At 43.8% G+C, this 23,582-nt stretch overlaps 1 protein-coding gene across 1 annotated transcript in view; it reads right to left on the reverse strand.

The window, feature by feature from the left end:
- Nucleotides 1–23,582, reverse strand: part of LOC138455103 (serine protease 52-like) — an 84,447-nt gene that overhangs the window by 58,841 nt on the left and 2,024 nt on the right. Inside the window, exon 2 of the mRNA XM_069607089.1 lies at nt 1,230–1,437. Coding sequence (XP_069463190.1) covers nt 1,230–1,437 — 208 coding nt within the window. The remainder of the gene's footprint in view (nt 1–1,229; nt 1,438–23,582) is intronic.

Consider the following 23,582-nt stretch of genomic DNA (forward strand, 5'->3'; position numbering starts at 1 on the left):
GCGAAATTTCCCCATTGAGCCCAATGGGGAATGGGCTCAATGGGGAATGGAGACTTCCAAATCCGCCAAACCCGTGATCCGGCGCTAATAGCGCCGGTGGGTTTGGCGGTAGGGCAGATATCGCCAGCGCTATTAGCGCCGGCGTTACCGCCCAACTCGTGTGTAGTTCCCTTTTCCGTGATTCATGGCAGCTAGTTTTTTTGTAGTTTTTTTCTCGAGTTGAGAAACAGTAAACACACCGCTTAAGAGAAATATGCTATTAGTACCCCAGTACAACGTGCCGAGCAGAGGACATTACTTCTGCTTATGCTCTGGGGCATTACCGGACCAGTAATCCTCCCCTGCTCGGGATATATTGCTTAAGACTATTCACGTGTATTTATGCAGCTCTTTGTTTATGCACATAAGCAGATCTGTCAGTGGAAGGCTTTGATGGCCCACACATGTGCTGTCTTGATTGCAACTGGTGAACCTCATTCACCCACCTGCAGTGGAATGCCAATAAATCTATGTAGTGACTGCTTGGGTGGTAGCTGATATGGTCTTCCATCCCTTTCTCCTGATAATATGTATAATTTCTTATAAAATGTCTTGGATTACTGTGGATCTATAACGAACTAACCAATTACTCACTGAAAGACACATAGGTATTTTTATATTTTAAAGGGGCCCCTGTATTGGGTCCCTAGACTGTATTCATAATACTGTAGCCTAAACAGATGGGGCATCTGTTGCCAGTAGAATAACATGGAAAAGGGTATTTATTAGCCTTTTTCAATGGCTTCTTTTAGAAATAAACGTGTCCATGCAATAGCTGACCTTAACTCCTATAGGCAAAATACCAAATATTCTTTGATCTTCCTGTACACAAAGTGAAGACATAGCAGTCCCCAGCTGATAACACAACATTTAAAAGTGCAAACATGTTCCCCTTTACAGTTACTATTTTTCATCGTATGTGTCTGTTTACATAATGTCTGCAGACGGATTCGTGTGCAGGTGAAATTGGCACTTTTAAATAGCATCTGCATATGTGTATCACTTGTTTGAATTATTATTTGTTCAGGTTTAACTCACATGAACACACTGCCCTAGAAGAAGAATGAGGTGGCCACTATGTGTATTAAAACCTTACAACTGGGATATAGTGGATTGCCAACATGCTTCTATCTATCTACCAAGAGCCTTAGAGGTTAGAGGGAAGAGTTAAGGACCACACACAGACTCACGTTACTTCTTGGAAGCAGTGGGCTGCTGTCAGGATCCACATTGGGTTTAGAATGGAGCCTCCACAGAAGTGGTCGCCATCTCTCTGCAGGCTCACTGCCCAGGGCCACTCTGCGGGCATCGAGTCTTTTCCCCCAATGATTCGGGACTGCACTTCACTCTGGCTGGTTTCACTTGAGGATTCGTCATACGCGGCGCGAAATCCACAACCTGCGAAACGACGAGAGGAACGGATAAAGGGGAGTTACTGGTGCAGAATATTGATTGTAGGTAGGGAATTTGGTAAACTCAGATTATGTAACAAAAATCGTATCACTTGTCTAGTTGAACGATGATTACACACAAATGTAGACAGAACACGTGTTTTTATATTTTGATTTTGTATTTATTTCAATAGAAATGAGAAAAACAGGGTTCTACTCAGTGGACTCTGACTGCCTGAAAGTCTGGCTAGTGAAGACATTAAGACTGGCACAATACCTGTCTGATAGGAGTATGACCCTTGGCACAATGCTCATACTATTACTGTCCCAATTAATGTCAGCTCAGCGACAATTACTGGCACAATACCTGATAGGGGCATGTCTATTAGCAAAATGTCTATATTATTCCTGCCCCAATTACTTTCAACTCAGCGACAATTACTTGCACAATATCTGTCTGATAGGGGCATGTCTATTGGCACAATGCTTTATTTTAAAAACATGTTTGTATTGTTATTTGGTTAGTACAAATGAATCTTTAATATTTTATAACACATGAACCAAAGTAGTTAATAAAAAAAAGATAAAACATTCAAATAATTTACACCCATTTAAAACTATATATGCATATATCATAAAAGAAATATAAAATTCACAATTTCATGTTAATATCTAAACGTATAATATTATGACCTTTCACTTTCGTAAAATCAAAATTCAATATACCAATCTGGCCAGAGCCCTATCTTTCCTAAGGAGAAACACCTATACATAACCTCTATCTAACAGATTAATGGACCTCCGGAAACCGACCACTGCAATTATGTCAGAAGTTACATTGCCACTCAAGCATCTGCCCCAGAAATATTCAAGATCAAGCAGGTCCAAACTATGGAAAAAGTGTTCGGATTGATTGCAGCTGAGGAATACTCTACTTACCAGATGTTTGGTGGTTTCCTTGCAGAATCTACAGATCTTTTCTTCTAGATTTTATTGTATTTGAGGAGAATTTCTTTTGATGGAATTAAGTTCAAGCGAAATTTTAAGAAATTACTCCTCACAATTCAACTCAGATAAATGGATAAAAAAAGGGGCCAAGACTACCGCCGTCTTATGTGCTCCTGACAGAAGAAATAATGAAGAAGAAGAATGCATTTTATCTATGGTGGAATACCAGTCCAAGGTACCTCGATGCTTTTTAGTACTATTTGGATTAATTAATAGCTCTTCACGACTTGACCCAATTTCTCATAGTATTCTGTCACAAAATACGTTTAGGGAGTTCAGCGAACACAAACCTCTCTGGTTTACACCACAAGTCATCGCCTCATTTAGGTCCCAGTAAAGAGTACCTTCTTCTGCTTTTAGATTTTGGTTTAATAAATGTAAAATGATCCATATTCCTCTGCTTCTGAGCGACAAAATCCCCAATTCATAGCTAATTACTGCAATAGGGAACGATTTTGGCACTTGTAATACTCTTCACCAAATACTCTAAGATAGTAATATCATAGAGTTCTATGCCATCAGTTATCTTGGGGACAATTTTCCCCTCATAGAATCGTATAGCCGGAATATTAGAAAATGTGCTGTATTTACCATCAGCCTTGGTGATCTGATTCATCAATCCAGAGGATTTCTTTAATAGACATTCCCTTGTGACTGATTTGGCTGGCTTATCAAATTTTGGGAACCCCAAATAAATTAAGCGATCAATCATCTCCAGTCTTTGCACACCACACAAAAAGGCAGAAGATTTGGCTTTCTTTTTAGATGTGAATTAAATCACCTTCGTTTTCTGAGTATTTATGGATAATGAATTTTCATACACATAATTTCCAAAAGCAATACTTCATCTTTGAAGTCCCATGGGAGTTAGTTCAAAAAGTAAAAAATCATCAGCGTAGGAGAGCCAGAACAATTTCTCCCCATTCTTCTTCAGTATCACAAATGCTGAATGGACCAAGATCTCTTCTACGTCCGAGATATACAAATTAAATAGACAGGGAGCAAGAATGCATTCCTGTCGTAATCCCGTGTAGGTTGGAATTTTTTGCAATAAGGCCCCAGTGTCATTCAATCGCACCTGAATATTTGAGTCTGAATGAAGAGCCACAATTAACCTTAATAAACCCACCACTATATTCCACCCGTGCATTTTTCCTGAAGCAAGTTCCTATTCACGTTATCAACCAGAGAGTATAAATTCATGGTCACTACATAAGTGTTAACAAAAATATGCAAAAGCATCCAAAAAGATCCAGAACATTGCGCCTTATAAAGGGCAAATTTATGACTATAGAGGTTAAAAGATCATTTTTATTAACCTCTATAGTCATAAATTTGCCCTTATAATATTTGCATATTTGTGTTACTATTTATGACGGGTTCCCTCTGGCTTACCGTCTATCCAGTGACCTGCGACGATACACGATAAATTTGTGGAAATAAAGGGGTATTCCTATCCCCATTTTCTGGATTTGGCTTAAGTTATTTTTGTCTGTAACCAATTCTGAATGAGTCGCCCAATATACCAGCTGTGCCACTAAGCCTTATATTTCTTTTCTAAACTTCACTACATAAGTGGTACTCGCCCTTCCGCTCCATGCCAATTTACGGACTATCCCCAAAAGCTGACCATTCAAGGAAGTACTGTGATCTCTAAGAAATCCAGGCTGCCATTTTTTTGTATATCCCGATTCCAAAGCCCAGACCACCAGATGCTGCAACAGCAAAACTGCAAAAACTTTCCAAGACCTGTAGTTTTTTGGACCTTTACGATTTCCATTCTTACATATTTGGATTAGATTCGCAGTATGCCATGTAGTCTAAATTGTTTTTGAGTTTACAATTTGCCTAAAATAAATCACTAAAATCAACACCAAAGTGGAGGCATCTCCAATAAAAACCACATTGGCTACTCGATTCGGTCCAGGGGCCCTAGAATTGCTGGTACTTAAAATCACTGCGAGTATGGTCTCCTCAGTGATATCCGTATATCAATCATTTTAGCCACAGTTACCCATTCACTTCTTACTTTCCCCCTCCACATATGGAGTCAAAATACCTCACCCACTGATCCTCACCTATGGGATTAATTTAATGCAAAGAGAGCCCAACATAATTTCTACATCTCTCTGCAATAGTTTTTATCGATGCATATGAATCCAGATGCGGTATGTTTTTTTAAAGCTTTAATCACTTAAGTTATAGAACATTGGTCCTTTTCAACTCCCCTCTTGAAGACCCTTAGTTATGCACTTAGTACTGTTTCTGTTTTTCACCTCCTTATCAAATTGGTGAAAATGTCTACGCTGCAGGGGAAGAGATTTTGATTTCACATCTCTAAAATACCTTTACCTTCGAAAAAAATCATTAATAATTGTTCATATTTCATATATTCAGCTTACAGTCAAGCGAAGCATTGGCCAACTTGTGCTTATTACAACTAACTCGATTAGACCCCAGGCCAACCCTAATACCAGATATCACCTTGTCTTTGTTATTTCTTCATGTGATCTGGAATGCTGACGAAATCATCCCATGGTCACTCCATTCGCACGGAATGACCTCAAATAAATTACAGCCCAGATATAACATTTCGTTGATGTGCATGTGATGTATTGGTAATGCAGCATGGAGTAACTCAACCCCCTACTGTTACATCTCACTATGGGCGCTGGTCTTGGTGGCGCCGCGGTAGGATACGATACATGGTTGCTTGGACACATCCCAACATGGCCGCCTGGAAGCGCCGCTCGATCGGCAATCAGCTGTCTGTTTCTGTTTGCAATGCAACTCTGTCTCCGTTATGTCACATGACGGAATATAAGCAGTTGGACACTAAGCCCCAGTGCGTCGCTACCCTTATGCATGATACTCCGTAAGTACGCCATCTAAGGCACTCACTTTATTGTTCCTTGTTGTGTCCTTTGCCTAGCCTTGCAGTTCTTTTGAGATCTGAGTCCTCCGCGGCTGCGTCCGCCTTCCCCATATGCTCTCCGAAGCCTCTGAGTTCTGACAGCATTACGATTCTGCCTTTTCCGGAAGTTACTTCCCTGCAACCTGGTCTCTCATTAGGTCCTGCGTCTCCTGAGCACTGTAGGAAGACACATAACATTGCCGGAATCAGAATGCTTGCGATTATGCTTTGACTACATTTGTCTTATCCTTTCCTGCAGCGTACTTAACATCCCGAGCTCTTTACATCGGGAATCGCCCTGCCACGGAATTCGCCATTGCGACTGCAGGGTTCAAGCCAATCGTCATTCCTCTCCGTCCGTGTAGGTAACGGGGGACTAGATCAGATTCATTCTTGCCGGATAGAGATCTATCTTGCTTATACATTCTTCTTCTCTCACTCTTATCACAGACAGCTCAGGGATCTCCACGGAACTATCAGAGTTTAAACTTCCTGCATACCTAGACAGGTATATCCGCTCTTATAACTTAGATTCTCACTCTTGATTTCTTACTTACGTCTCATGTTATCTCTGACAGACCGTGTGAGGTAATATCTACCCGAGGGTCTCCAGTTCTGAACACAGCAGTCCGGCCCAGCATTCAGAAATCCGAAGACCTACTGCAGATCTACACACTCAATTCCCTGTGGATTTTGCATCCCTCCATTCCCTGTCACACAGGCGGAGGGCTGTAATGTTCGCAGGTTTTTTTTTCCTGTCTTCAAGAAACTGCCTTCTGATCCGGGTTAGTGGCTTTCTGCATGAATACAAATTTCCATGACACCTAAACAAGTTGACTGACTAGGAAGATCCCCTTTAATATTTCGATTTAGCCTATACAGGCCCAATGTCTCCAAACAATTCACACACTTTTGCACCATGTTTGTGTTTTACAGTAATATTATAGCTGTTCTCTGTCGCCATTATTAACTTGATCGAAGCAGTTTGAATTAAGATCTCCACCCAAGATAACCATATATTAATTTTGTTCTGCTAACCAACCCGAGATGAATGATGTCAGTAGAGTAAGGTTCTCATCGAGGCTACAAAACAGCTGATGCCAATATACACTGACTAACAATATTTTGATTATCGCCCTTCCACCCCTGAATCTGAATTACATTCTCAATACCATATGAGGTGTTAATCAGGGTCCGAAGCCCCCGATGGTTTACCCCTCTCCCCTTTTCAGCATCCTGACTTATAGTTACATAACCTTCATAGACCGGTGGGTCAGTGAGCCAGGTTTCCTGTAGAAAGATAATCAGGAATTTTCTCCAAAACAACCCTAAGTCTGTATTTGTAAAGAGCTGTAAGTTCCTGCATCTGTTCCATGACAAAACCCTCATAATGGGAGGACCACTAATAACAGTAGTGGAGGAGCTACCCATTTAATGAGTGAGCTACACAAGACCAATCTTCAACCCCATCTGCTTGGTCAATCTCCCCTTTTTTTACTGGCCGAAGACCAGTCGTAATCTCATTTTGCCTCAACACTGTTTTTAATTCATATTTCCTATAATCTACATTAATCTCGCACTGTCCTACCACATAACGTGGACCATTGTCAATTAGAGGAGGAATGTCATATCCAAGTTGACTAATGGAGCAAAATTCTTTGAAGATCAGGTTGTATAATATTTACAAGTGGCAGGTCACAATTGCCACGTTTGTTCTTATGGGATAGAACATTTCGACACGTTCTAAATCCTTAATAGATAATGCTCTTAATGAGGGTTCTTTTGCTAATAGGGAAAGAATACTTCAACGGTTGATTACAGTCTGCCTGCTCTCAGGTAGTAGATATGACATTTTCAAATCCCACGCAATGATCTTAGTCTTAACTCTTGGGGATATTTCCCCCTTCTATATTCAAGTCCTGCTCCCATAGATTGGGCCCTCTGGCTCCTTTTTGGAGACAAGTAACCAATCTTGATCTCTGTTGAGATGAGGGTCTAATCGTTTGCCGATTTTCACTATCTATTTGGGTCTGGTAGATAATAAATTGTTTCTTCCCATTTCCATTGCTTTGGATATCCTCTGTTACTTTCAAAGTCTCTTCCCCCTCATAAATAGCATTACTATTTTGAATCCTAGGCATGTTCCTTCCTAGGAACTCCCCAGATGGAATACACACTGGCTGAGGACCCCATTTCACACTTTTAATGCAGTTAGATTTCACCCCCTCCCTACATATGACCCTCTTAAACAACTTCCCTATTTCTCGTCCTGTTACATTGCATTTCATTAAACATATTGGGTTTGTTTATTCCAAGACTGGCATGTTTGGGCAGCCAAATCTGTCTTTCCCCGACTGGGCATTGGAGACACTGTATCAATTATCTGGACGTCTGCCATCTGAGTCGAGTTCCTGCCAAAGAGAACTCCTGTGCTACCTTTTTTCAGGTCTCGCTCACATGGTACTTTTAACTAACCTGATATTTCGATGGCATAGGCAGAGACTTAAAGAATGTTCAAGTACTAGCATTAGACATCTATTGAGATTTTGTATTTTTAGTTTTGTTAAGAAATTTGCCTGTATTTTTAGGGGGATTCTTTGATAGTTCCGGGCGTTGTTCCTCGTCAGATCTTAACCCGCCTATTTCTTTTACTATTTCCACATCCACCATGTCCTCACTAATACAAATAGATCCCCCTCCCTTTAGGCTGCTCCATTCTTGAAACATAATTCATGTCAATAGTGTTGCCACACTTAACTACAGTGGGAGAATTTACAATAATAATCTCTGATCTAGATACAGAATCTCCAACCTCAGGTGGAATATTTAGTTTGGCCCATATAAGGTGAAGTTTGTTCTAACGCTGTGCTGCAAGTTTTCAACTATCGATAACATTGCATGCAAGTCTTGGTTTAATTCACTTAAAATTGTATCTTGTGGGCTGCTTTCAATTAGATTTATCAAAGATGATAGATGGTTCTGTTTCGGTGGGGCCGGCGTGAACACATAGGAGTTTTCTGATGAGTCTCTGATTCCTCCTCGCAGACTTCAGAGCCCGCTAACAGCTCCTGATCCAAAATTGCTGGGTGCTGCGTGGCGAGAGCAGTTGCAGTCACACATGGAGTTTCCGTTCCTGATGTTGTCGATAGTTGTTTATCGACCACCAACTTCACAGTTAAAGAATAAAAATAATAGTATGTGAACTATCTTAATGATAACCACTATAATCTCAAATTCACGGTGAACAAAAGTACTAACAGCATCCAATTTCTAGATCTGTAACTTTATATAGATCAAAACAGAATCCTCACCAACATCTATATCGAATCCACAGCGGGCAACTGTATCCTACACGCAAGCAGTAACCGTGTAACTGTAAATATATCCGTGGTGATCCTCAGGTTGAAAAGAAACTGTAGCACACAATCAGCATACATGATCAATGTTGAACAATCAATTAAGAAATGTAGACAACGAGGATACAAATATCGTAAACTGAAAGAATCAATTACCAAAGGTGAGAATATCACGATAGAATTTCTATTGACAGACAAACCCAAAAATATCAACTACCAAATTTATCATAACCTACAGCTCAGAGGCATCATCTGTGCGGAAATTGCTTAACAAATACTGGCACCTACTGAAACTAGATGATAATGTCCGCAAACATCTGGATGATATGCCACTCATATGTTATTGAAAAGCCCCCACCTTAAAGAATATGATTAGCCCGAGCCATCTGAAACCATTGAAAACAAAAGACATTAGAAGTATGTTGGATGAGAATATTTTGCTTGGCATTTATAGATTTGGCAATTGTAAACTATGCCCTCAGATATAAAATGGAACTAAAAGCATTGTCTTGCCTAATGGTAAAGAGAAGCGTATATTACAACTAATGAATTGCAATAGCAAGTCTGCAATATATGGTATAATGTGTGTTTGTAAAAAAACAATATATCGGGGGCACAATCAGATCTTTGAAGACAACTTCCGAGAAGGTGGAAACTATAACCTTAGGTAAGTGGATAAGCCAATTTCCTGTATCCCACTTTTTCTAAATACAATTCAAATGGGCAACCCTTTCAGAAAACTACAGCATCCTAATTGCTCATACACTTTGTTATTAGTGACTGTTCTCTTTCTACTCTATCTAGTTCCAGCAACAGAACAGCTCTGGAATCTCAAATAAGCAAAAAGTGTAAAACTCTATGGAATTCATCCTAACTGACGCAAGTACACACCAGGAACTAAATGTGTGATAGGGGATTAACCTTCCTAATTAGTTAACTAGGCTTAAATAGCCATGCAAGAGATATACATTTTATAATCAAACTATATGCAGGAACTTGACTTTAATTAACCTAATTTTGGGACAAGCAGTATGCTTTTGCCTTAAGATATGTGTTTTATTTCCCCTGAAGATTTCGTTTTTTGATCATTGGTATGTTAAATGTGACTGTTTTTGTATGTTTACTAAGGCATATGAAACCTTCCGTCTAATAGATACTCTCCTGAAGAGCCCTCTGAAACACGTGTAGAGAGTTCATACTTTGCCAGCAAATAAAGAATATGCTTGTGAAAATAAATAATGTGGAAATAGAATCATTTGGCACTCACCTGAATTGAATACTAGCACAGTTTGGCGCAATCAGGATTATACTTATCTTCATAACAAAGAATAAAAATGAGTCGCAATTGATTTTGTAGTCAATTTCATACTTTTTTAACCGTTTTAATTAGTACTTTTTCCGTCACGACTTCATCTCTCTTGTTGCACTGTTCAAGCACAGTAGGGAAACCAAGATTCTCTGCATCTTCTGGCGTCCGAGTTAATGGCATGTCCAAAGCGAGATTCATGGCGACCGAGGTGTTCAGCAGTATGGTGCCCAGGGGCTCTCCTCCCTTCGCTCTACTACAAAGGTCATAGATGGATTTTTTCCTGTTATTCCTAGGCTGAGTAGTGTGGGTTTACTTTGCTTCTCTTACCAGATCCCTATCTAAGTAATAAATCACAGACAACTTATGTGTATGGAAAAGTTGTAGGCCGTAGGAATTTTATTTTCTTACAGAAAATACAACACAACAAAATAATTACACTGCCTATGCTTTTGGGCACCTTGTGTCCAGTCCCGAAGTTGCCCAAGGCCTACCGAGAGAGGTGAGCTCTTACCTGGTTTGTGCCGCCTCTCCTTTTCCAGGCTTACTTATACCCCCCCGGCCTTTTGTTCCTTCTTGGGGTCGGCTGGGTTACCCCCCTGACCCCTTGCTGTTACATTTTGCACCTTCCCAGGTGCTGTTTCCTGCCCTTCCTGGTCTTTTGTTTCTTGTGGCGCCGTTCGGACGCCCCTCCTACGCTTTCGTGCCGTTTTCCCCCACCCCGCGCCTAAAATCCCAGACCCTCTATCGTCCCGCATTTCATGCGGCCCGGGGCCTGGGTCATAGGCTGAGTAGTGTGGGTTCACTTTGCTTCTCTTAACAGATCCCTACCTAACCAATAAATCACAGACAACTTATGTGTATGGAAAAGTTGTAGGCCGTAGGCATTTTATTTTCTTACAGAAAATACAACACAACAAAATAATTACACTGCCATATGCTTTTGGGCACCTTGTGTCCAGTCCCGAAGTAGCCCAAGGCTCCTCCTGAGTCCATGTTATCCCTGGGCCTTCGTTCCTGGGCACATGCCGCCACACCTGAGCGGGTGTTCTTTACGCCCGCTCAGGTCCCCCCAAAAGCACCCTACCTACAACCTCTTTCTTGGAGTGCCCTAAAAATGTTGTCGGAAAAAAAACCCCATCCCTTTCCTTGATAGGTGTACCCCGTCCTGGTGAAACATGTCCGGGTTGCTCCGGTGTAAGGCATGTCTTATGAAGTGCAGACCTGTGTTCCTGCAGTACTTTTCTACTGATTTATTTAGTTTCTTTCTGGCTATTATAAATTGTGTGCCTCTTCTGTGCCAAATACCGGACCCTTCTTGGTATTATTTCTGACATAAAGATCTTTGTTGTACACCAGCTGAGGGCTATGCTATGCAGCGGCTCGCAAATGTTCCTCTGTAATTTACCCCTATCTGCGCTCGCCAGGTCGTTCTCTCCGAGGTGTATAACCAGGTACTCGGGGGGTGGGGGGTTGCTGAAAACTATCCGGTCCGACAACCAGTCGTGAATGTCCTCCCCGTGCATCCCCGGGAGGCCTCACCAGGATGTAATCGCTGCCGTCCCTATGCCTTAATAGCTGCCCGTCGACCTCTGGTCGGGGGTCTGGGAATTCTTGTGTGATGCATCTGGGACATTAGTCCTTCTCTCTCCTGCAATTTTGTTCTGTTGCTCTCCCCCGTTTGGTCTGTTTTAGCGTTCTCTAGCATTATAGCCCTCCCCTTGTCTCCCATACTAACATCCCTCCTTGCCAGGCCATCTCTTGCCACCGTATTACTGGCCCCCGGCTCCCGTACCCTGAAAGTCCCATAATATGCCAGCGCAAGGTGCTGCCCTGAACCGCGCGGCTTCGCCCGTGCTGCTACGTGCCTCTCATAATACTTTAACAGAATTCTCAACTTCCCAAAGCTCACCCGCCTTTTGTTACCTGGTTTCTTCCCCTCTAATTTAGCCCATCCTCTCATAGCATATTTTATTCTAGCACTATCGGCTGGGTTCCGTATGCCTGACACTTTTATGGTGCGCCGCCGCCCATCTTTTCTTTTTCCCTTTGGCAAAATTCGTCTTCAAGAATTTCACACATTTCTTCAATTGCAGTTTTACCTCTTTTACCTTGTTTTCACCAACCAGCTTTTCCTTTTCTTCTTTGGAAAATGCCCTTCGAGACATTCACACCTTTATCAATAAAAAATGTTTCCACCTCTTTTACAACACATCTTTTACCACTCTTCTTTTTTCCCTTTGGCAAATGCCCCTCTGAGAAATTCACACATTGTTTTCAATTTCAGTTTTTTCCACCTCTTAACGCCTGTTTCCACAAACACCTCTTTTACCACTTTACTTTTTTACTTTTGGCCAATGCCCCTTTGAGAAATTCACTCCTTTTTTCCACCTCTTTTCCACCTGTTTCCACCAACCCATCTTTTACATGCTCTTCGTACTGCTTACCCGTTTTGTACGTTAGGGCTTTCCTGGTCACCTTGTCGATGACCCTTTCTTTTCTCTGTTCTTCTCCCACTTCTTTTGAGTCGACCTTGTGGCCGACCGTGCTTTCCTTTCTAGTGCCTCCAACGGGACCCATGCCTTCTGCGGCATGGGCGTTCTTTCCTTGCCGGCGTCCGGTCTTAGCTCCCTGAATTTTTCCCACTGCAAGCGTGAGATTGCATCAGCTACCACATTTGCTTCCCCAGCGATATGCCTCGCCTTTATGTATCTATTCATTCTTATGCTTTCCAGCATGATTGCCCTCATTACTTCCAACACTATTGTGCATGACGCACTTCCTTTATTTAACACGTGCACCACCACCATGTTATCTGACTCTACTGCTAACTCCCTGTTCCCTAGCTCTTCCCCCCATGCGCATAACGCGACCCAGATCGGGAAGGGCTCCAGCCGCGTTATGTTTTTTGTCCATTCCGCCACTTGCCATGTTTTTTGGCCACTCGTCTGCACACCCTTGTTTCCCCAGAATTGCGCCAAACCCAAGGCCACCTGCTGCATAGGTGAACAATCCCTTTTAACTTCCTCGTTCACCGGTGATCGCCATATCCCCGACCCATTGAAGTATTTCAGAAGTTCTGCCCACACTTCCAGATCTTTCTTGATTCCTCCCCCTAACCTGACTCTGTGGTGCCCCCTTTGTAGCACCTCTCGTTTTCAACTCAATACTTCTCTGGAACACCTCCCCTGTGGTATGACTCTTCCTGCGACTTTCCGCTTTCCTGCCAGCGCTTGCAATTCTCCCACCGTCGCTAGCAGCTCCGTCATCTTGTCACCAGGATCCGACACCTTCCTTTGTTTGAGTCAATTTCTCTTCCTAGGAATTGGATAATCTGCGTTGGGCCCATCGTTTTCTCCTCCGCCAGAGGAAAACCCCACTCTCTTGTTATTTCCACGATTAAATATGCGCCTGAGATGGCGCACCCCATCGGGAGGCAGTTGTCGACGAAGTATTCCCCCTCCCAATGCCTACATAACCATCTTCGTGATCTGCTGTTGACTGGCAACAGGTGGAATGCCATCCATGCCCCTTTTCCCGCTTTCCTGATCAGTTCTACCGCCTCCTTGAAGTCTGCATATGATACCGTTGCATCGCTGTGGGCCGTTTCTTGGTCTGTGTATTTCTGGAGCCACCTTTCCATCTCTCGATTTTTGCCCCGGCATAGCCCCCTTCCCGCCCCAGTTCTTATTTCCGCGTCTCACCGCTTCTGCCGCTTGGAGCTGCGGCCCTTGTGCACTTGGAGCTGCTGTGGTCACCCTTACATCTCTCGCACTTGTGGCTGAACTTGCACTTCCATCCCCAGCTACATGGTAACCCCTTTTCAAAACTCCTACATTGTCCTGGTTCTGCTCGCGTTGTCCCCGTGCTCCCACTGCCCCCCCCCATGTGTTGTCGGGGGCATGCTGCTCTGCCACCTCTCTGTGACCCATAATCTCTGCTCTGCAAACTCTGGTATCTATGTCTGTCATAGCTGGATTCATACTTACTGCTATTGTATCTATAATCCGCTTTGTAATCCTTCTGCCAATACTGCATTCCCTGCTGCCCCCCTTTGCTCCGCTCCTTGGAATCCCATTTCTCCTTTAGCATATTAAATATGTAGAGATTAAAGTTTTCTTCATCCCAACCCATATCCGGAAAGCAGTCCATCTCCTTTCTGAACTCGTGATCGTACTCCAGCCATGCGCCACCTCCAAACGCTGCGTGTACCTTCAACACCCTCTGTTGATACGCAACTAATGCTAAACCATCTTCCGGAATTTTTGTAATATAATTGTAGACATTATGGTGAAGGCCGACATCCAGTTTTCAAAATTCCTTACTACTGGCCCCTTTTTAAGTAAACTTTTCTCGTCCTCCTTCATGTCCACTAGGGCCACATTCATCCCCCTCTTTTGACAATCTAACAATGTAAAGATATCGATCAATTCCTTCCTCCATATTTTTTCCTTTACTTTGTCATTTATGTACCAAGCCATCGCTTTCATTGACCTGCCCTGTGCATCTTTACCCATGGTTGGCCTGCCATATTTCGTCATGAGTGGCCCCCCATTTTCTGCCGCGGCCACCTTCGGTGCTGCCCCTGGTGGTGTGTCCCCTGCCACTACGTTTGGCCCTGCCGGTGCACCTTGTGTTGCCGGGATTATTGGTGCCCCTGGCGGCGGCACCGGGACTACTGGTGCCCTTTGCGGTGCCGGGACCGGGGTTTCCCTGGGTTCTACTGGTGCCCCTTGTGGTGCCGGGACCGGGGTTCCCCTGGGTTCTGCCCCTGCCCCCCTGCCCCTCTCTGTTTTTTCCTGCTCACCACTCCCCTCCATTTTACCCAAGCCCTTAGATGATCTCTTTCTTCGTCATCACTGCTTGCTTCAGTTGAGGAACTCCCCTGCTGCTCCTCCCTGGATCCCTTCCCCCGTCTGCTCTTCTTGTCATTGGTTCTGGGCAACTTACCCGAAACCGTGACGCAATTTTTTAACATTTTTACGATTTTATTCCCCACATTATTATTCACAGTACCTTTCTTTGTATCTTTTTTCTTTTTCTTGGTCGGTGCCTCTGTCTGTTCCTCTGATCTCTTCGACTCCGCTCTTCCCCTTTTCTGTCCTTGCGGAAGCTCGTCTTCTTCTTCGCTGCTGCTGGGCTCTATGAACAGCAGAGGTGACGTTGTCTTCGCCCTTTCTTCTTTCTGCATTATCTCCAGCACCCATTGTGCCCCGTATTCCTTCTCTGCGTTTCTCGCCCATTCTGAGAATTCTTGGGCCCTTTTTGCTCTTCCTTCCGCCATCCTTCTCGTCTGAATTCTGTCAGCCACGCTTCCCATTTAACCACGGCAAAAGTCCTTTGTTCGTTCGCAGCTGGTACTTCTGGGTCGCTCCTGCTCCGGCACCGTTGGGCGACTCGTAGCCACTGCGTTTAGGACGAATTCCGAGAGGTAGAACAATGCGTGTGCCCGCAAGATCAAACGTTTTTCCTTCCCCTGATCCAGGCACTAAGAGCCTACCCGAGAGAGGTGAGCTCTTACCTGGTTTGTGCCGCCTCTCCTTTTCCAGGATTACTTATACCATCCCGGCCTTTTGTTCCTTCTTGGGGGCGGCCTGGTTACCCCCTGACCCCTTGCTGTTACATTTCGCACCTTCCCAGGTGCTGTTTCCTGCCCTTCCTGGTCTTTTGTTTCTTGTGGCGCCGTTTGGACGCCCCTCCCTATGCTTTCGCACCGTTTTCCCCCACCCCGCGCCTAATCTCCCAGACCCTCTATTGTCCCGCATTTCATGCGGCCCGGGGGCCTGGGTCATAAGGCGGAGGAGAAAGCAGAATTGGAGGTGAGCCACAGCAACCCGCAGAGGCAGATTTGACATTTCAGACCCAGGCTGCATTTCGGTGAAATTTCATTGTATTTAGCGAGCGAGGCGGTTAGAATTTTGGGAATCCGGCCCATTTGGTGCAAACTTTTCAGCCAGCCACTTGCATCGAACGAGAATGTATGTAAAAGCCAGGCCACTAAAAGGGGTGAAAAAACTTTGCTGCAGTTAACTCTTTGTATCTGGGCCGCTGAAGAGTGAAAGGACTTATGCATTTGTTGATCTGCTAACCCCGAAATCGGTCTTTTTGAATGAATATTGCCACATTTTATGCGATAGAACATTTCGACACGTTCGAAATCCTTAATAGATAATGCTCTTAATGAGGGTTATTTTGCTAATAGGGAAAGGATACTTCAACGGTTCATTACAGTCTGCCTGCTCTCAGGTAGTAGATATGACATTTTCATATCCCACGCAATGATCTTAGTCTTAACTCTTGGGGATATTTCCCCCTTCTATATTCAAGTCCTGCTCCCATAGATCGGGTCCTCTGGCTCCTTTTTGGAGACAAGTAACCAATCTTGATCTCTGTTGAGATGAGGGTCTAATCGTTTGCCAATTTTCACTATCTATTTGGGTCTGGTAGATAATAAATTGTTTCTTCCCATTGCCATTGCTTTGGATATCCTCTGTTACTTTCAAAGTCTCTTCCCCCTCATAAATAGCATTACTTTTTTGAATCCTAGGTATGTTCCTTCCTAGGAACTCCCCAGATGGAATACACACTGGCTGAGGACCCCATTTCACACTTTTAATGCAGTTAGATTTCACCCCCTCCCTACATATGACCCTCTTAAACAACTTCCCTATTTCTCGTCCTGTTACATTGCATTTCATTAAATCATATCGGGTTTATTTATTCCAAGACTGGCATGTTTGGACAGCCAAATCTGTCTTTCCCCGACTGGGCATTGGAGACCCTGTATCAATTATCTGGACGTCTGCCATCTCAGTCGAGTTCCTGCCAAAGAGAACTCCTGTGCTACCTTTTTTCAGGTCTCGCTCACATGGTACTTTTAATTAACCTGATATTTCGATGGCATAGGCAGAGACTTAAAGAATGTTCAAGTACTAGCATTAGACATCTATTGAGATTTTGTATTTTTAGTTTTCTTAAGAAATTTGCCTGTATTTTTAGGGGGATTCTTTGATAGTTCCGGGCGTTGTTCCTCATCAGATCTTAACCCGCCTATTTCTTTTACTATTTCCACATCCACTATGTCCTCACTAATACAAATAGATCCCCCTCCCTTTAGGCTGCTCCATTCTTGAAACATAATTCATGTCAATAGTGTTGCCACACTTAACTACAGTGGGAGAATTTACAATAATAATCTCTGATCTAGATACAGAATCTCCAACCTCAGGTGGAATATTTAGTTTGGCCCATATAAGGTGAAGTTTGTTCTAACGCTGTGCTGCAAGTTTTCAACTATCGATAACATTGCATGCAAGTCTTGGTTTAATTCACTTAAAATTGTATCTTGTGGGCTGCTTTCAATTAGATTTATCAAAGATGATAGATGGTTATGTTTCGGTGGGGCCGGCGTGAACACATAGGAGTTTTCTGATGAGTCTCTGATTCCTCTTCGCAGACTTCAGAGCCCGTTAACAGCTTCTTATCCAAAACTGCTGGGTGCTGCGCGGTGAGAGCAGTTGCAGTCACACATGGAGTTTCCGTTCCTGATGTTGTCGATAGTTGTTTATCGACCACCAACTTCACAGTTAAAGAATAAAAATAATAGTATGTGAACTATCTTAATGATAACCACTATAATCTCAAATTCATGGTGAACAAAAGTACTGACAGCATCCAATTTCTAGATCTGTAACTTTATATAGATCAAAACAGAATCCTCACTAACATCTATATCGAATCCACAGCGGGCAACTGTATCCTACACGCAAGCAGTAACCGTGTAACTGTAAATATATCCGTGGTGATCCTCAGGTTGAAAAGAAACTGTAGCACACAATCAGCATACATGATCAATGTTGAACAATCAATTAAGAAATGTAGACAACGAGGATACAATTATCGTAAACTGAAAGAATCAATTACCAAAGCTGAGAATATCACGATAGAATTTCTATTGACAGACAAACCCAAAAATATGAACTACCAAATTTATCATAACCTACAGCTCAGAGGCATCATCTGTGCGGAAATTGCTTAACAAATACTGGCACCTACTGAAACTAGATGATAATGTCCGCAAACATCTGGATGATATGCCACTCATATGTTATTGAAAAGCCCCCACCTTAAAGAATATGATTAGCCCGAGCCATCTGAAACCATTGAAAACAAAAGACATTAGAAGTATGTTGGATGAGAATATTTTGCTTGGCATTTATAGATGTGGCATGTGTAAACTATGCCCTCAGTTTTAAAATGGAACTAAAAGCATTGTCTTGCCTAATGGTAAAGAGAAGCGTATATTACAACTAATGAATTGCAATAGCAAGTCTGCAATATATGGTATAATGTGTGTTTGTAAAAAAACAATATATCGGGGGCACAATCAGATCTTTGAAGACAACTTCCAAGAAGGTGGAAACTATAACCTTAGGTAAGCGGATAAGCCAATTTCCTGTATCCCACTTTTTCTAAATACAATTCAAATGGGCAACCCTTTCAGAAAACTACAGCATCCTAATTGCTCATACACTTTGTTATTAGTGACTGTTCTCTTTCTACTCTATCTAGTTCCAGCAACAGAACAGCTCTGGAATCTCAAATAAGCAAAAAGTGTAAAACTCTATGGAATTCATCCTAACTGACGCAAGTAAACACCAGGAACTAAATGTGTGATAGGGGATTAACCTTCCTAATTAGTTAACTAGGCTTAAATAGCCAGGCAAGAGATATACATTTTATAATCAAACTATATGCAGGAACTTGACTTTAATTAACCTAATTTTGGGACAAGCAGTATGCTTTTGCCTTAAGATATGTGTTTTATTTCCCCTGAAGATTTCGTTTTTTGATCATTGGTATGTTAAATGTGACTGTTTTTGTATGTTTACTAAGGCATATGAAACCTTCCTTCTAATAGATACTCTCCTGAAGAGCCCTCTGAAACACGTGTAGAGAGTTCATACTTTGCCAGCAAATAAAGAATATGCTTGTGAAAATAAATAATGTGGAAATAGAATCATTTGGCACTCACCTGAATTGAATACTAGCACAGTTTGGCGCAATCAGGATTATACTTATCTTCATAACAAAGAATAAAAATAAGTCGCAATAGATTTTGTAGTCAATTTCATACTTTTTTAACCGTTTTAATTAGTACTTTTTCCGTCACGACTTCATCTCTCTTGTTGCACTGTTCAAGCACAGTAGGGAAACCAAGATTCTCTGCATCTTCTGGCGTCCGAGTTAACGGCATCTCCAAAGCGAGATTCATGGCGACCGAGGTGTTCAGCAGTATGGTGCCCAGGGGCTCTCCTCCCTTCGCTCTACTACAAAGGTCATAGATGGATTATTTCCTGTTATTCCTAGACTGAGTAGTGTGGGTTTACTTTGCTTCTCTTACCAGATCCCTACCTAAGTAACAAATCACAGACAACTTATGTGTATGGAAAAGTTGTAGGCCGTAGGAATTTTATTTTCTTACAGAAAATACAACACAACAAAATAATTACACTGCCATATGCTTTTGGGCACCTTGTGTCCAGTACCGAAGTTGCCCAAGGCCTACCCGAGAGAGGTGAGCTCTTACCTGGTTTGTGCCGCCTCTCCTTTTCCAGGCTTACTTATACCCCCCCGGCCTTTTGTTCCTTCTTGGGGTCGGCCGGTTTACCCCCCTGACCCCTTGCTGTTACATTTTGCACCTTCCCAGGTGCTGTTTCCTGCCCTTCCTGGTCTTTTGTTTCTTGTGGCGCCGTTCGGACGCCCCTCCCTACGCTTTCGTGCCGTTTTCCCCCACCCCGCGCCTAAAATCCCAGACCCTCTATCGTCCCGCATTTCATGCGGCCTTGGGCCTGGGTCATAGGCTGAGTAGTGTGGGTTCACTTTGCAGCTCTTACCAGATCCCTACCTAACCAACAAATCACAGACAACTTATGTGTATGGAAAAGTTGTAGGCCGTAGGCATTTTATTTTCTTACAGAAAATACAACACAACAAAATAATTATACTGCCATATGCTTTTGGGTACCTTGTGTCCAGTCCCGAAGTTGCCCAAGGCTCCTCCTGAGTCCTTGTTATCCCTGTGCCTTCGTTCCTGGGCACATGCCACCACACCTGAGCGGGTGTTCTTTACGCCCGCTCAGGTCCCCCCAAAAGCACCCTACCTACAACCTCTTTCTTGGAGTGCCCTAAAAATGTAGTCAGAAAAAAAAACCCATCCCTTTCCTTGATAGGTGTACCCCGTCCTGGTGAAACATGTCCGGGTTGCTCCGGTGTAAGTCATGTCTTATGAAGTGCAGACCTGTGTTCCTGCAGTACTTTTCTACTGATTTATTTAGTTTCTTTCTGGCTATTATAAATTGTGTGCCTCTTCTGTGCCCCATACTGGACCCTTCTTGGTATTATTTCTGACATAAAGATCTCGGTTTTACACCAGCTGAGGGTAATGCTATGCAGCGGCTCGCAAATGTTCCTCTGTAATTTACCCCTATTTGCGCTCGCCAGGTCGTTCCCTCCGAGGTGTATAACCAGGTACTCGGGGGGGGGGGGGTTGCTGAAAACTATCCGGTCCGACAGCCAGTCGTGAATGTCCTCCCCGTGCATCCCCGGGAGGCCTCACCAGGATGTAATCGCTGACGTCCCTATGCCTTAAAAGCTGCCCGTCGACCTCTGGTCGGGGGTCTGGGAATTCTTGTGTGATGCATCTGGGACAGTGGTCCTTCTCTCTCCTGCAATTTTGGTCTGTTGCTCTCCCCCGTTTGGTCTGTTTTAGCTTTCTCTAGCATTATAGCCCTCCCCTTGTCTCCCATACTAACATCCCTCCTTGCCAGGCCATCTCTTGCCACCGTTTTACTGGCCCCCGGCTCCCGTACCCTGAAAGCCCCATAATATGCCAGCGCAAGGTGCTGCCCTGAACCACGCGGCTTCGCCCGTGCTGCTACGTGCCTCTCATAGTACTTTAACAGAATTCTCAACTTCCCAAAGCTCACCCGCCTTTTGTTACCTGTTTTCTTCCCCTCTAATTTAGCCCATCCTCTCATAGCATATTTTATTCTAGCACTGTCGGCTGGGTTCCGTATGCCTGACACTTTTATGGTGCGCCGCCGCCCATCTTTTCTTTTTCCCTTTGGCAAAATTCCTCTTCAAGAATTTCACACATTTATTCAATTGCAGTTTTACCTCTTTTACCTTGTTTTCACCAACCAGCTTTTCCTTTTCTTCTTTGGAAAATGCCCTTCGAGACATTCACACCTTTATCAATAAAAAATGTTTCCACCTCTTTTACAACACATCTTTTTACCACTCTTCTTTTTTCCCTTTGGCAAATGCCCCTCTAAGAAATTCACACATTGTTTTCAATTGCAGTTTTTTCCACCTCTTAACGCCTGTTTCCACAAACACCTCTTTTACCACTTTACTTTTTTACTTTTGGCCAATGCCCCTTTGAGAAATTCACTCCTTTTTTCCACCTCTTTTCCACCTGTTTCCACCAACCCATCTTTTACATGCTCTTCGTACTGCTTACCCGTTTTGTACGTTAGGGCTTTCCTGGTCAGCTTGTCGATGACCCTTTCTTTTCTCTGTTCTTCTCCCACTTCTTTTGAGTCGACCTTGTGGCCCACCGTGCTTTCCTTTCTAGTGCCTCCAACGGGACCCATGCCTTCCGCGGCGTGGGCGTTCTTTCCTTGCCGGCGTCCGGTCTTAGCTCCCTGAATTTTTCCCACTGCAAGCGTGAGATTGCATCAGCTACCACATTTGCTTCCCCAGCGATATGCCTCGCCTTTATGTATCTATTCATTCTTATGCTTTCCAGCGTGATTGCCCTCATTACTTCCAACACTATTGTGCATGACGCACTTCCTTTATTTAACACGTGCACCACCACCATGTTATCTGACTCTACTGCTAACTCCCTGTTCCCTAGCTCTTCCCCCCATGCGCATAACACGACCCAGATCGGGAAGGGCTCCAGCCGCGTTATGTTTTTTGTCCATTCCGCCACTTGCCATGTTTTTTGGCCACTCGTCTGCACACCCTTGTTTCCCCAGTATTGCGCCAAACCCAAGGCCACCTGCTGCATAGGTGAACAATCCCTTTTAACTTCCTCGTTCACCGGTGATCGCCATATCCCCGACCCATTGAAGTATTTCAGAAGTTCTGCCCACACTTCCAGATCTTTCTTGATTCCTCCCCCTAACCTGACTCTGTGGTGCCCCCTTTGTAGCACCTTCTCTGGAACACCCTCCCCTGTGGTATGACTCTTCCTGCGACATTCCGCTTTCCTGCCAGCGCTTGCAATTCTTCCACCGTCGCTAGCAGCTCCGTCATCTTGTCACCAGGATCCGACACATTCCTTTGTTTGAGTCAATTTCTCTTCCTCGGAATTGGATAATCTGCGTTGGGCCCATCGTTTTCTCCTCCGCCAGAGGAAAACCCCACTCGCTTGTTATTTCCGCGATAAAATATGCGCCTGAGATGGCGCACCCCATCGGGAGGCTGTTGTCGACGAAGTATTCCCCCTCCCAATGCCTACATAACCATCTTCGTGATCTGCTGTTGACTGGCAACAGGTGGAATGCCATCCATGCCCCTTTTCCCGCTTTCCTGATCAGTTCTACCGCCTCCTCGAAGTCTGCATATGATACCGTTGCATCGCTGTGGGCCGTTTCTTGGTCTGTGTATTTCTGGAGCCACCTTTCCATCTCTCGATTTTTTCCCCGGCATGGCCCCAATACCGCCCCAGTTCTTATTTCCGCGTCTCACCACTTCTGCCGCTTGGAGCTGCGGCCCTTGTGCACTTGGAGCTGCTGTGGTCACCCTTACATCTCTCGCACTTGTGGCTGAACTTGCACTTCCATCCCCAGCTACATGGTACCCCCTTTTCAAAACTCCTACATTGTCCTGGTTCTGCTCGTGTTGCCCCCGTGCTCCCTCTGCCCCCCCCATGTGTTGTCGGGGGCATGCTGCTCTGCCACCTCTCTGTGACCCATAATCTCTGCTCTGCAAACTCTGGTATCTATGTCTGTCATAGCTGGATTCATACTTACTGCTATTGTATCTATAATCCGCTTTGTAATCCTTCTGCCAATACTGCATTCCCTGCTGCCCCCCTTTGCTCCGCTCCTTGGAATCCCATTTCTCCTTTAGCATATTAAATATGTAGAGATTAAAGTTTTCTTCATCCCAACCCATATCCGGAAAGCGGTCCATCTCCTTTCTGAACTTGTGATCGTACTCCAGCCATGCGCCACCTCCAAACGCTGCGTGTACCTTCAACACCCTCTGTTGATACGCAACTAATGCTACCCCATCTTCCGGGAATTTTTGTAATATAATTGTAGACATTATGGTGAAGGCCGACATCCAGTTTTCAAAATTCCTTACTACTGGCCCCTTTTTAAGTAAACTTTTCTCGTCCTCCTTCATGTCCTCTAGGGCCACATTCATCCCCCTCTTTTGACAATCTAACAATGTAAAGATATCGATCAATTCCTTCCTCCATATTTTTTCCTTTACTTTGTCATTTATGTACCAAGCCATCGCTTTCATTGACCTGCCCTGTGCATCTT

Source organism: Ambystoma mexicanum, chromosome 1p (assembly GCF_040938575.1).
Source record: "Ambystoma mexicanum isolate Mex_15411 chromosome 1p, UKY_AmexF1_1, whole genome shotgun sequence".
In the NCBI taxonomy this organism is placed as follows: Eukaryota; Metazoa; Chordata; class Amphibia; order Caudata; family Ambystomatidae; genus Ambystoma; species Ambystoma mexicanum.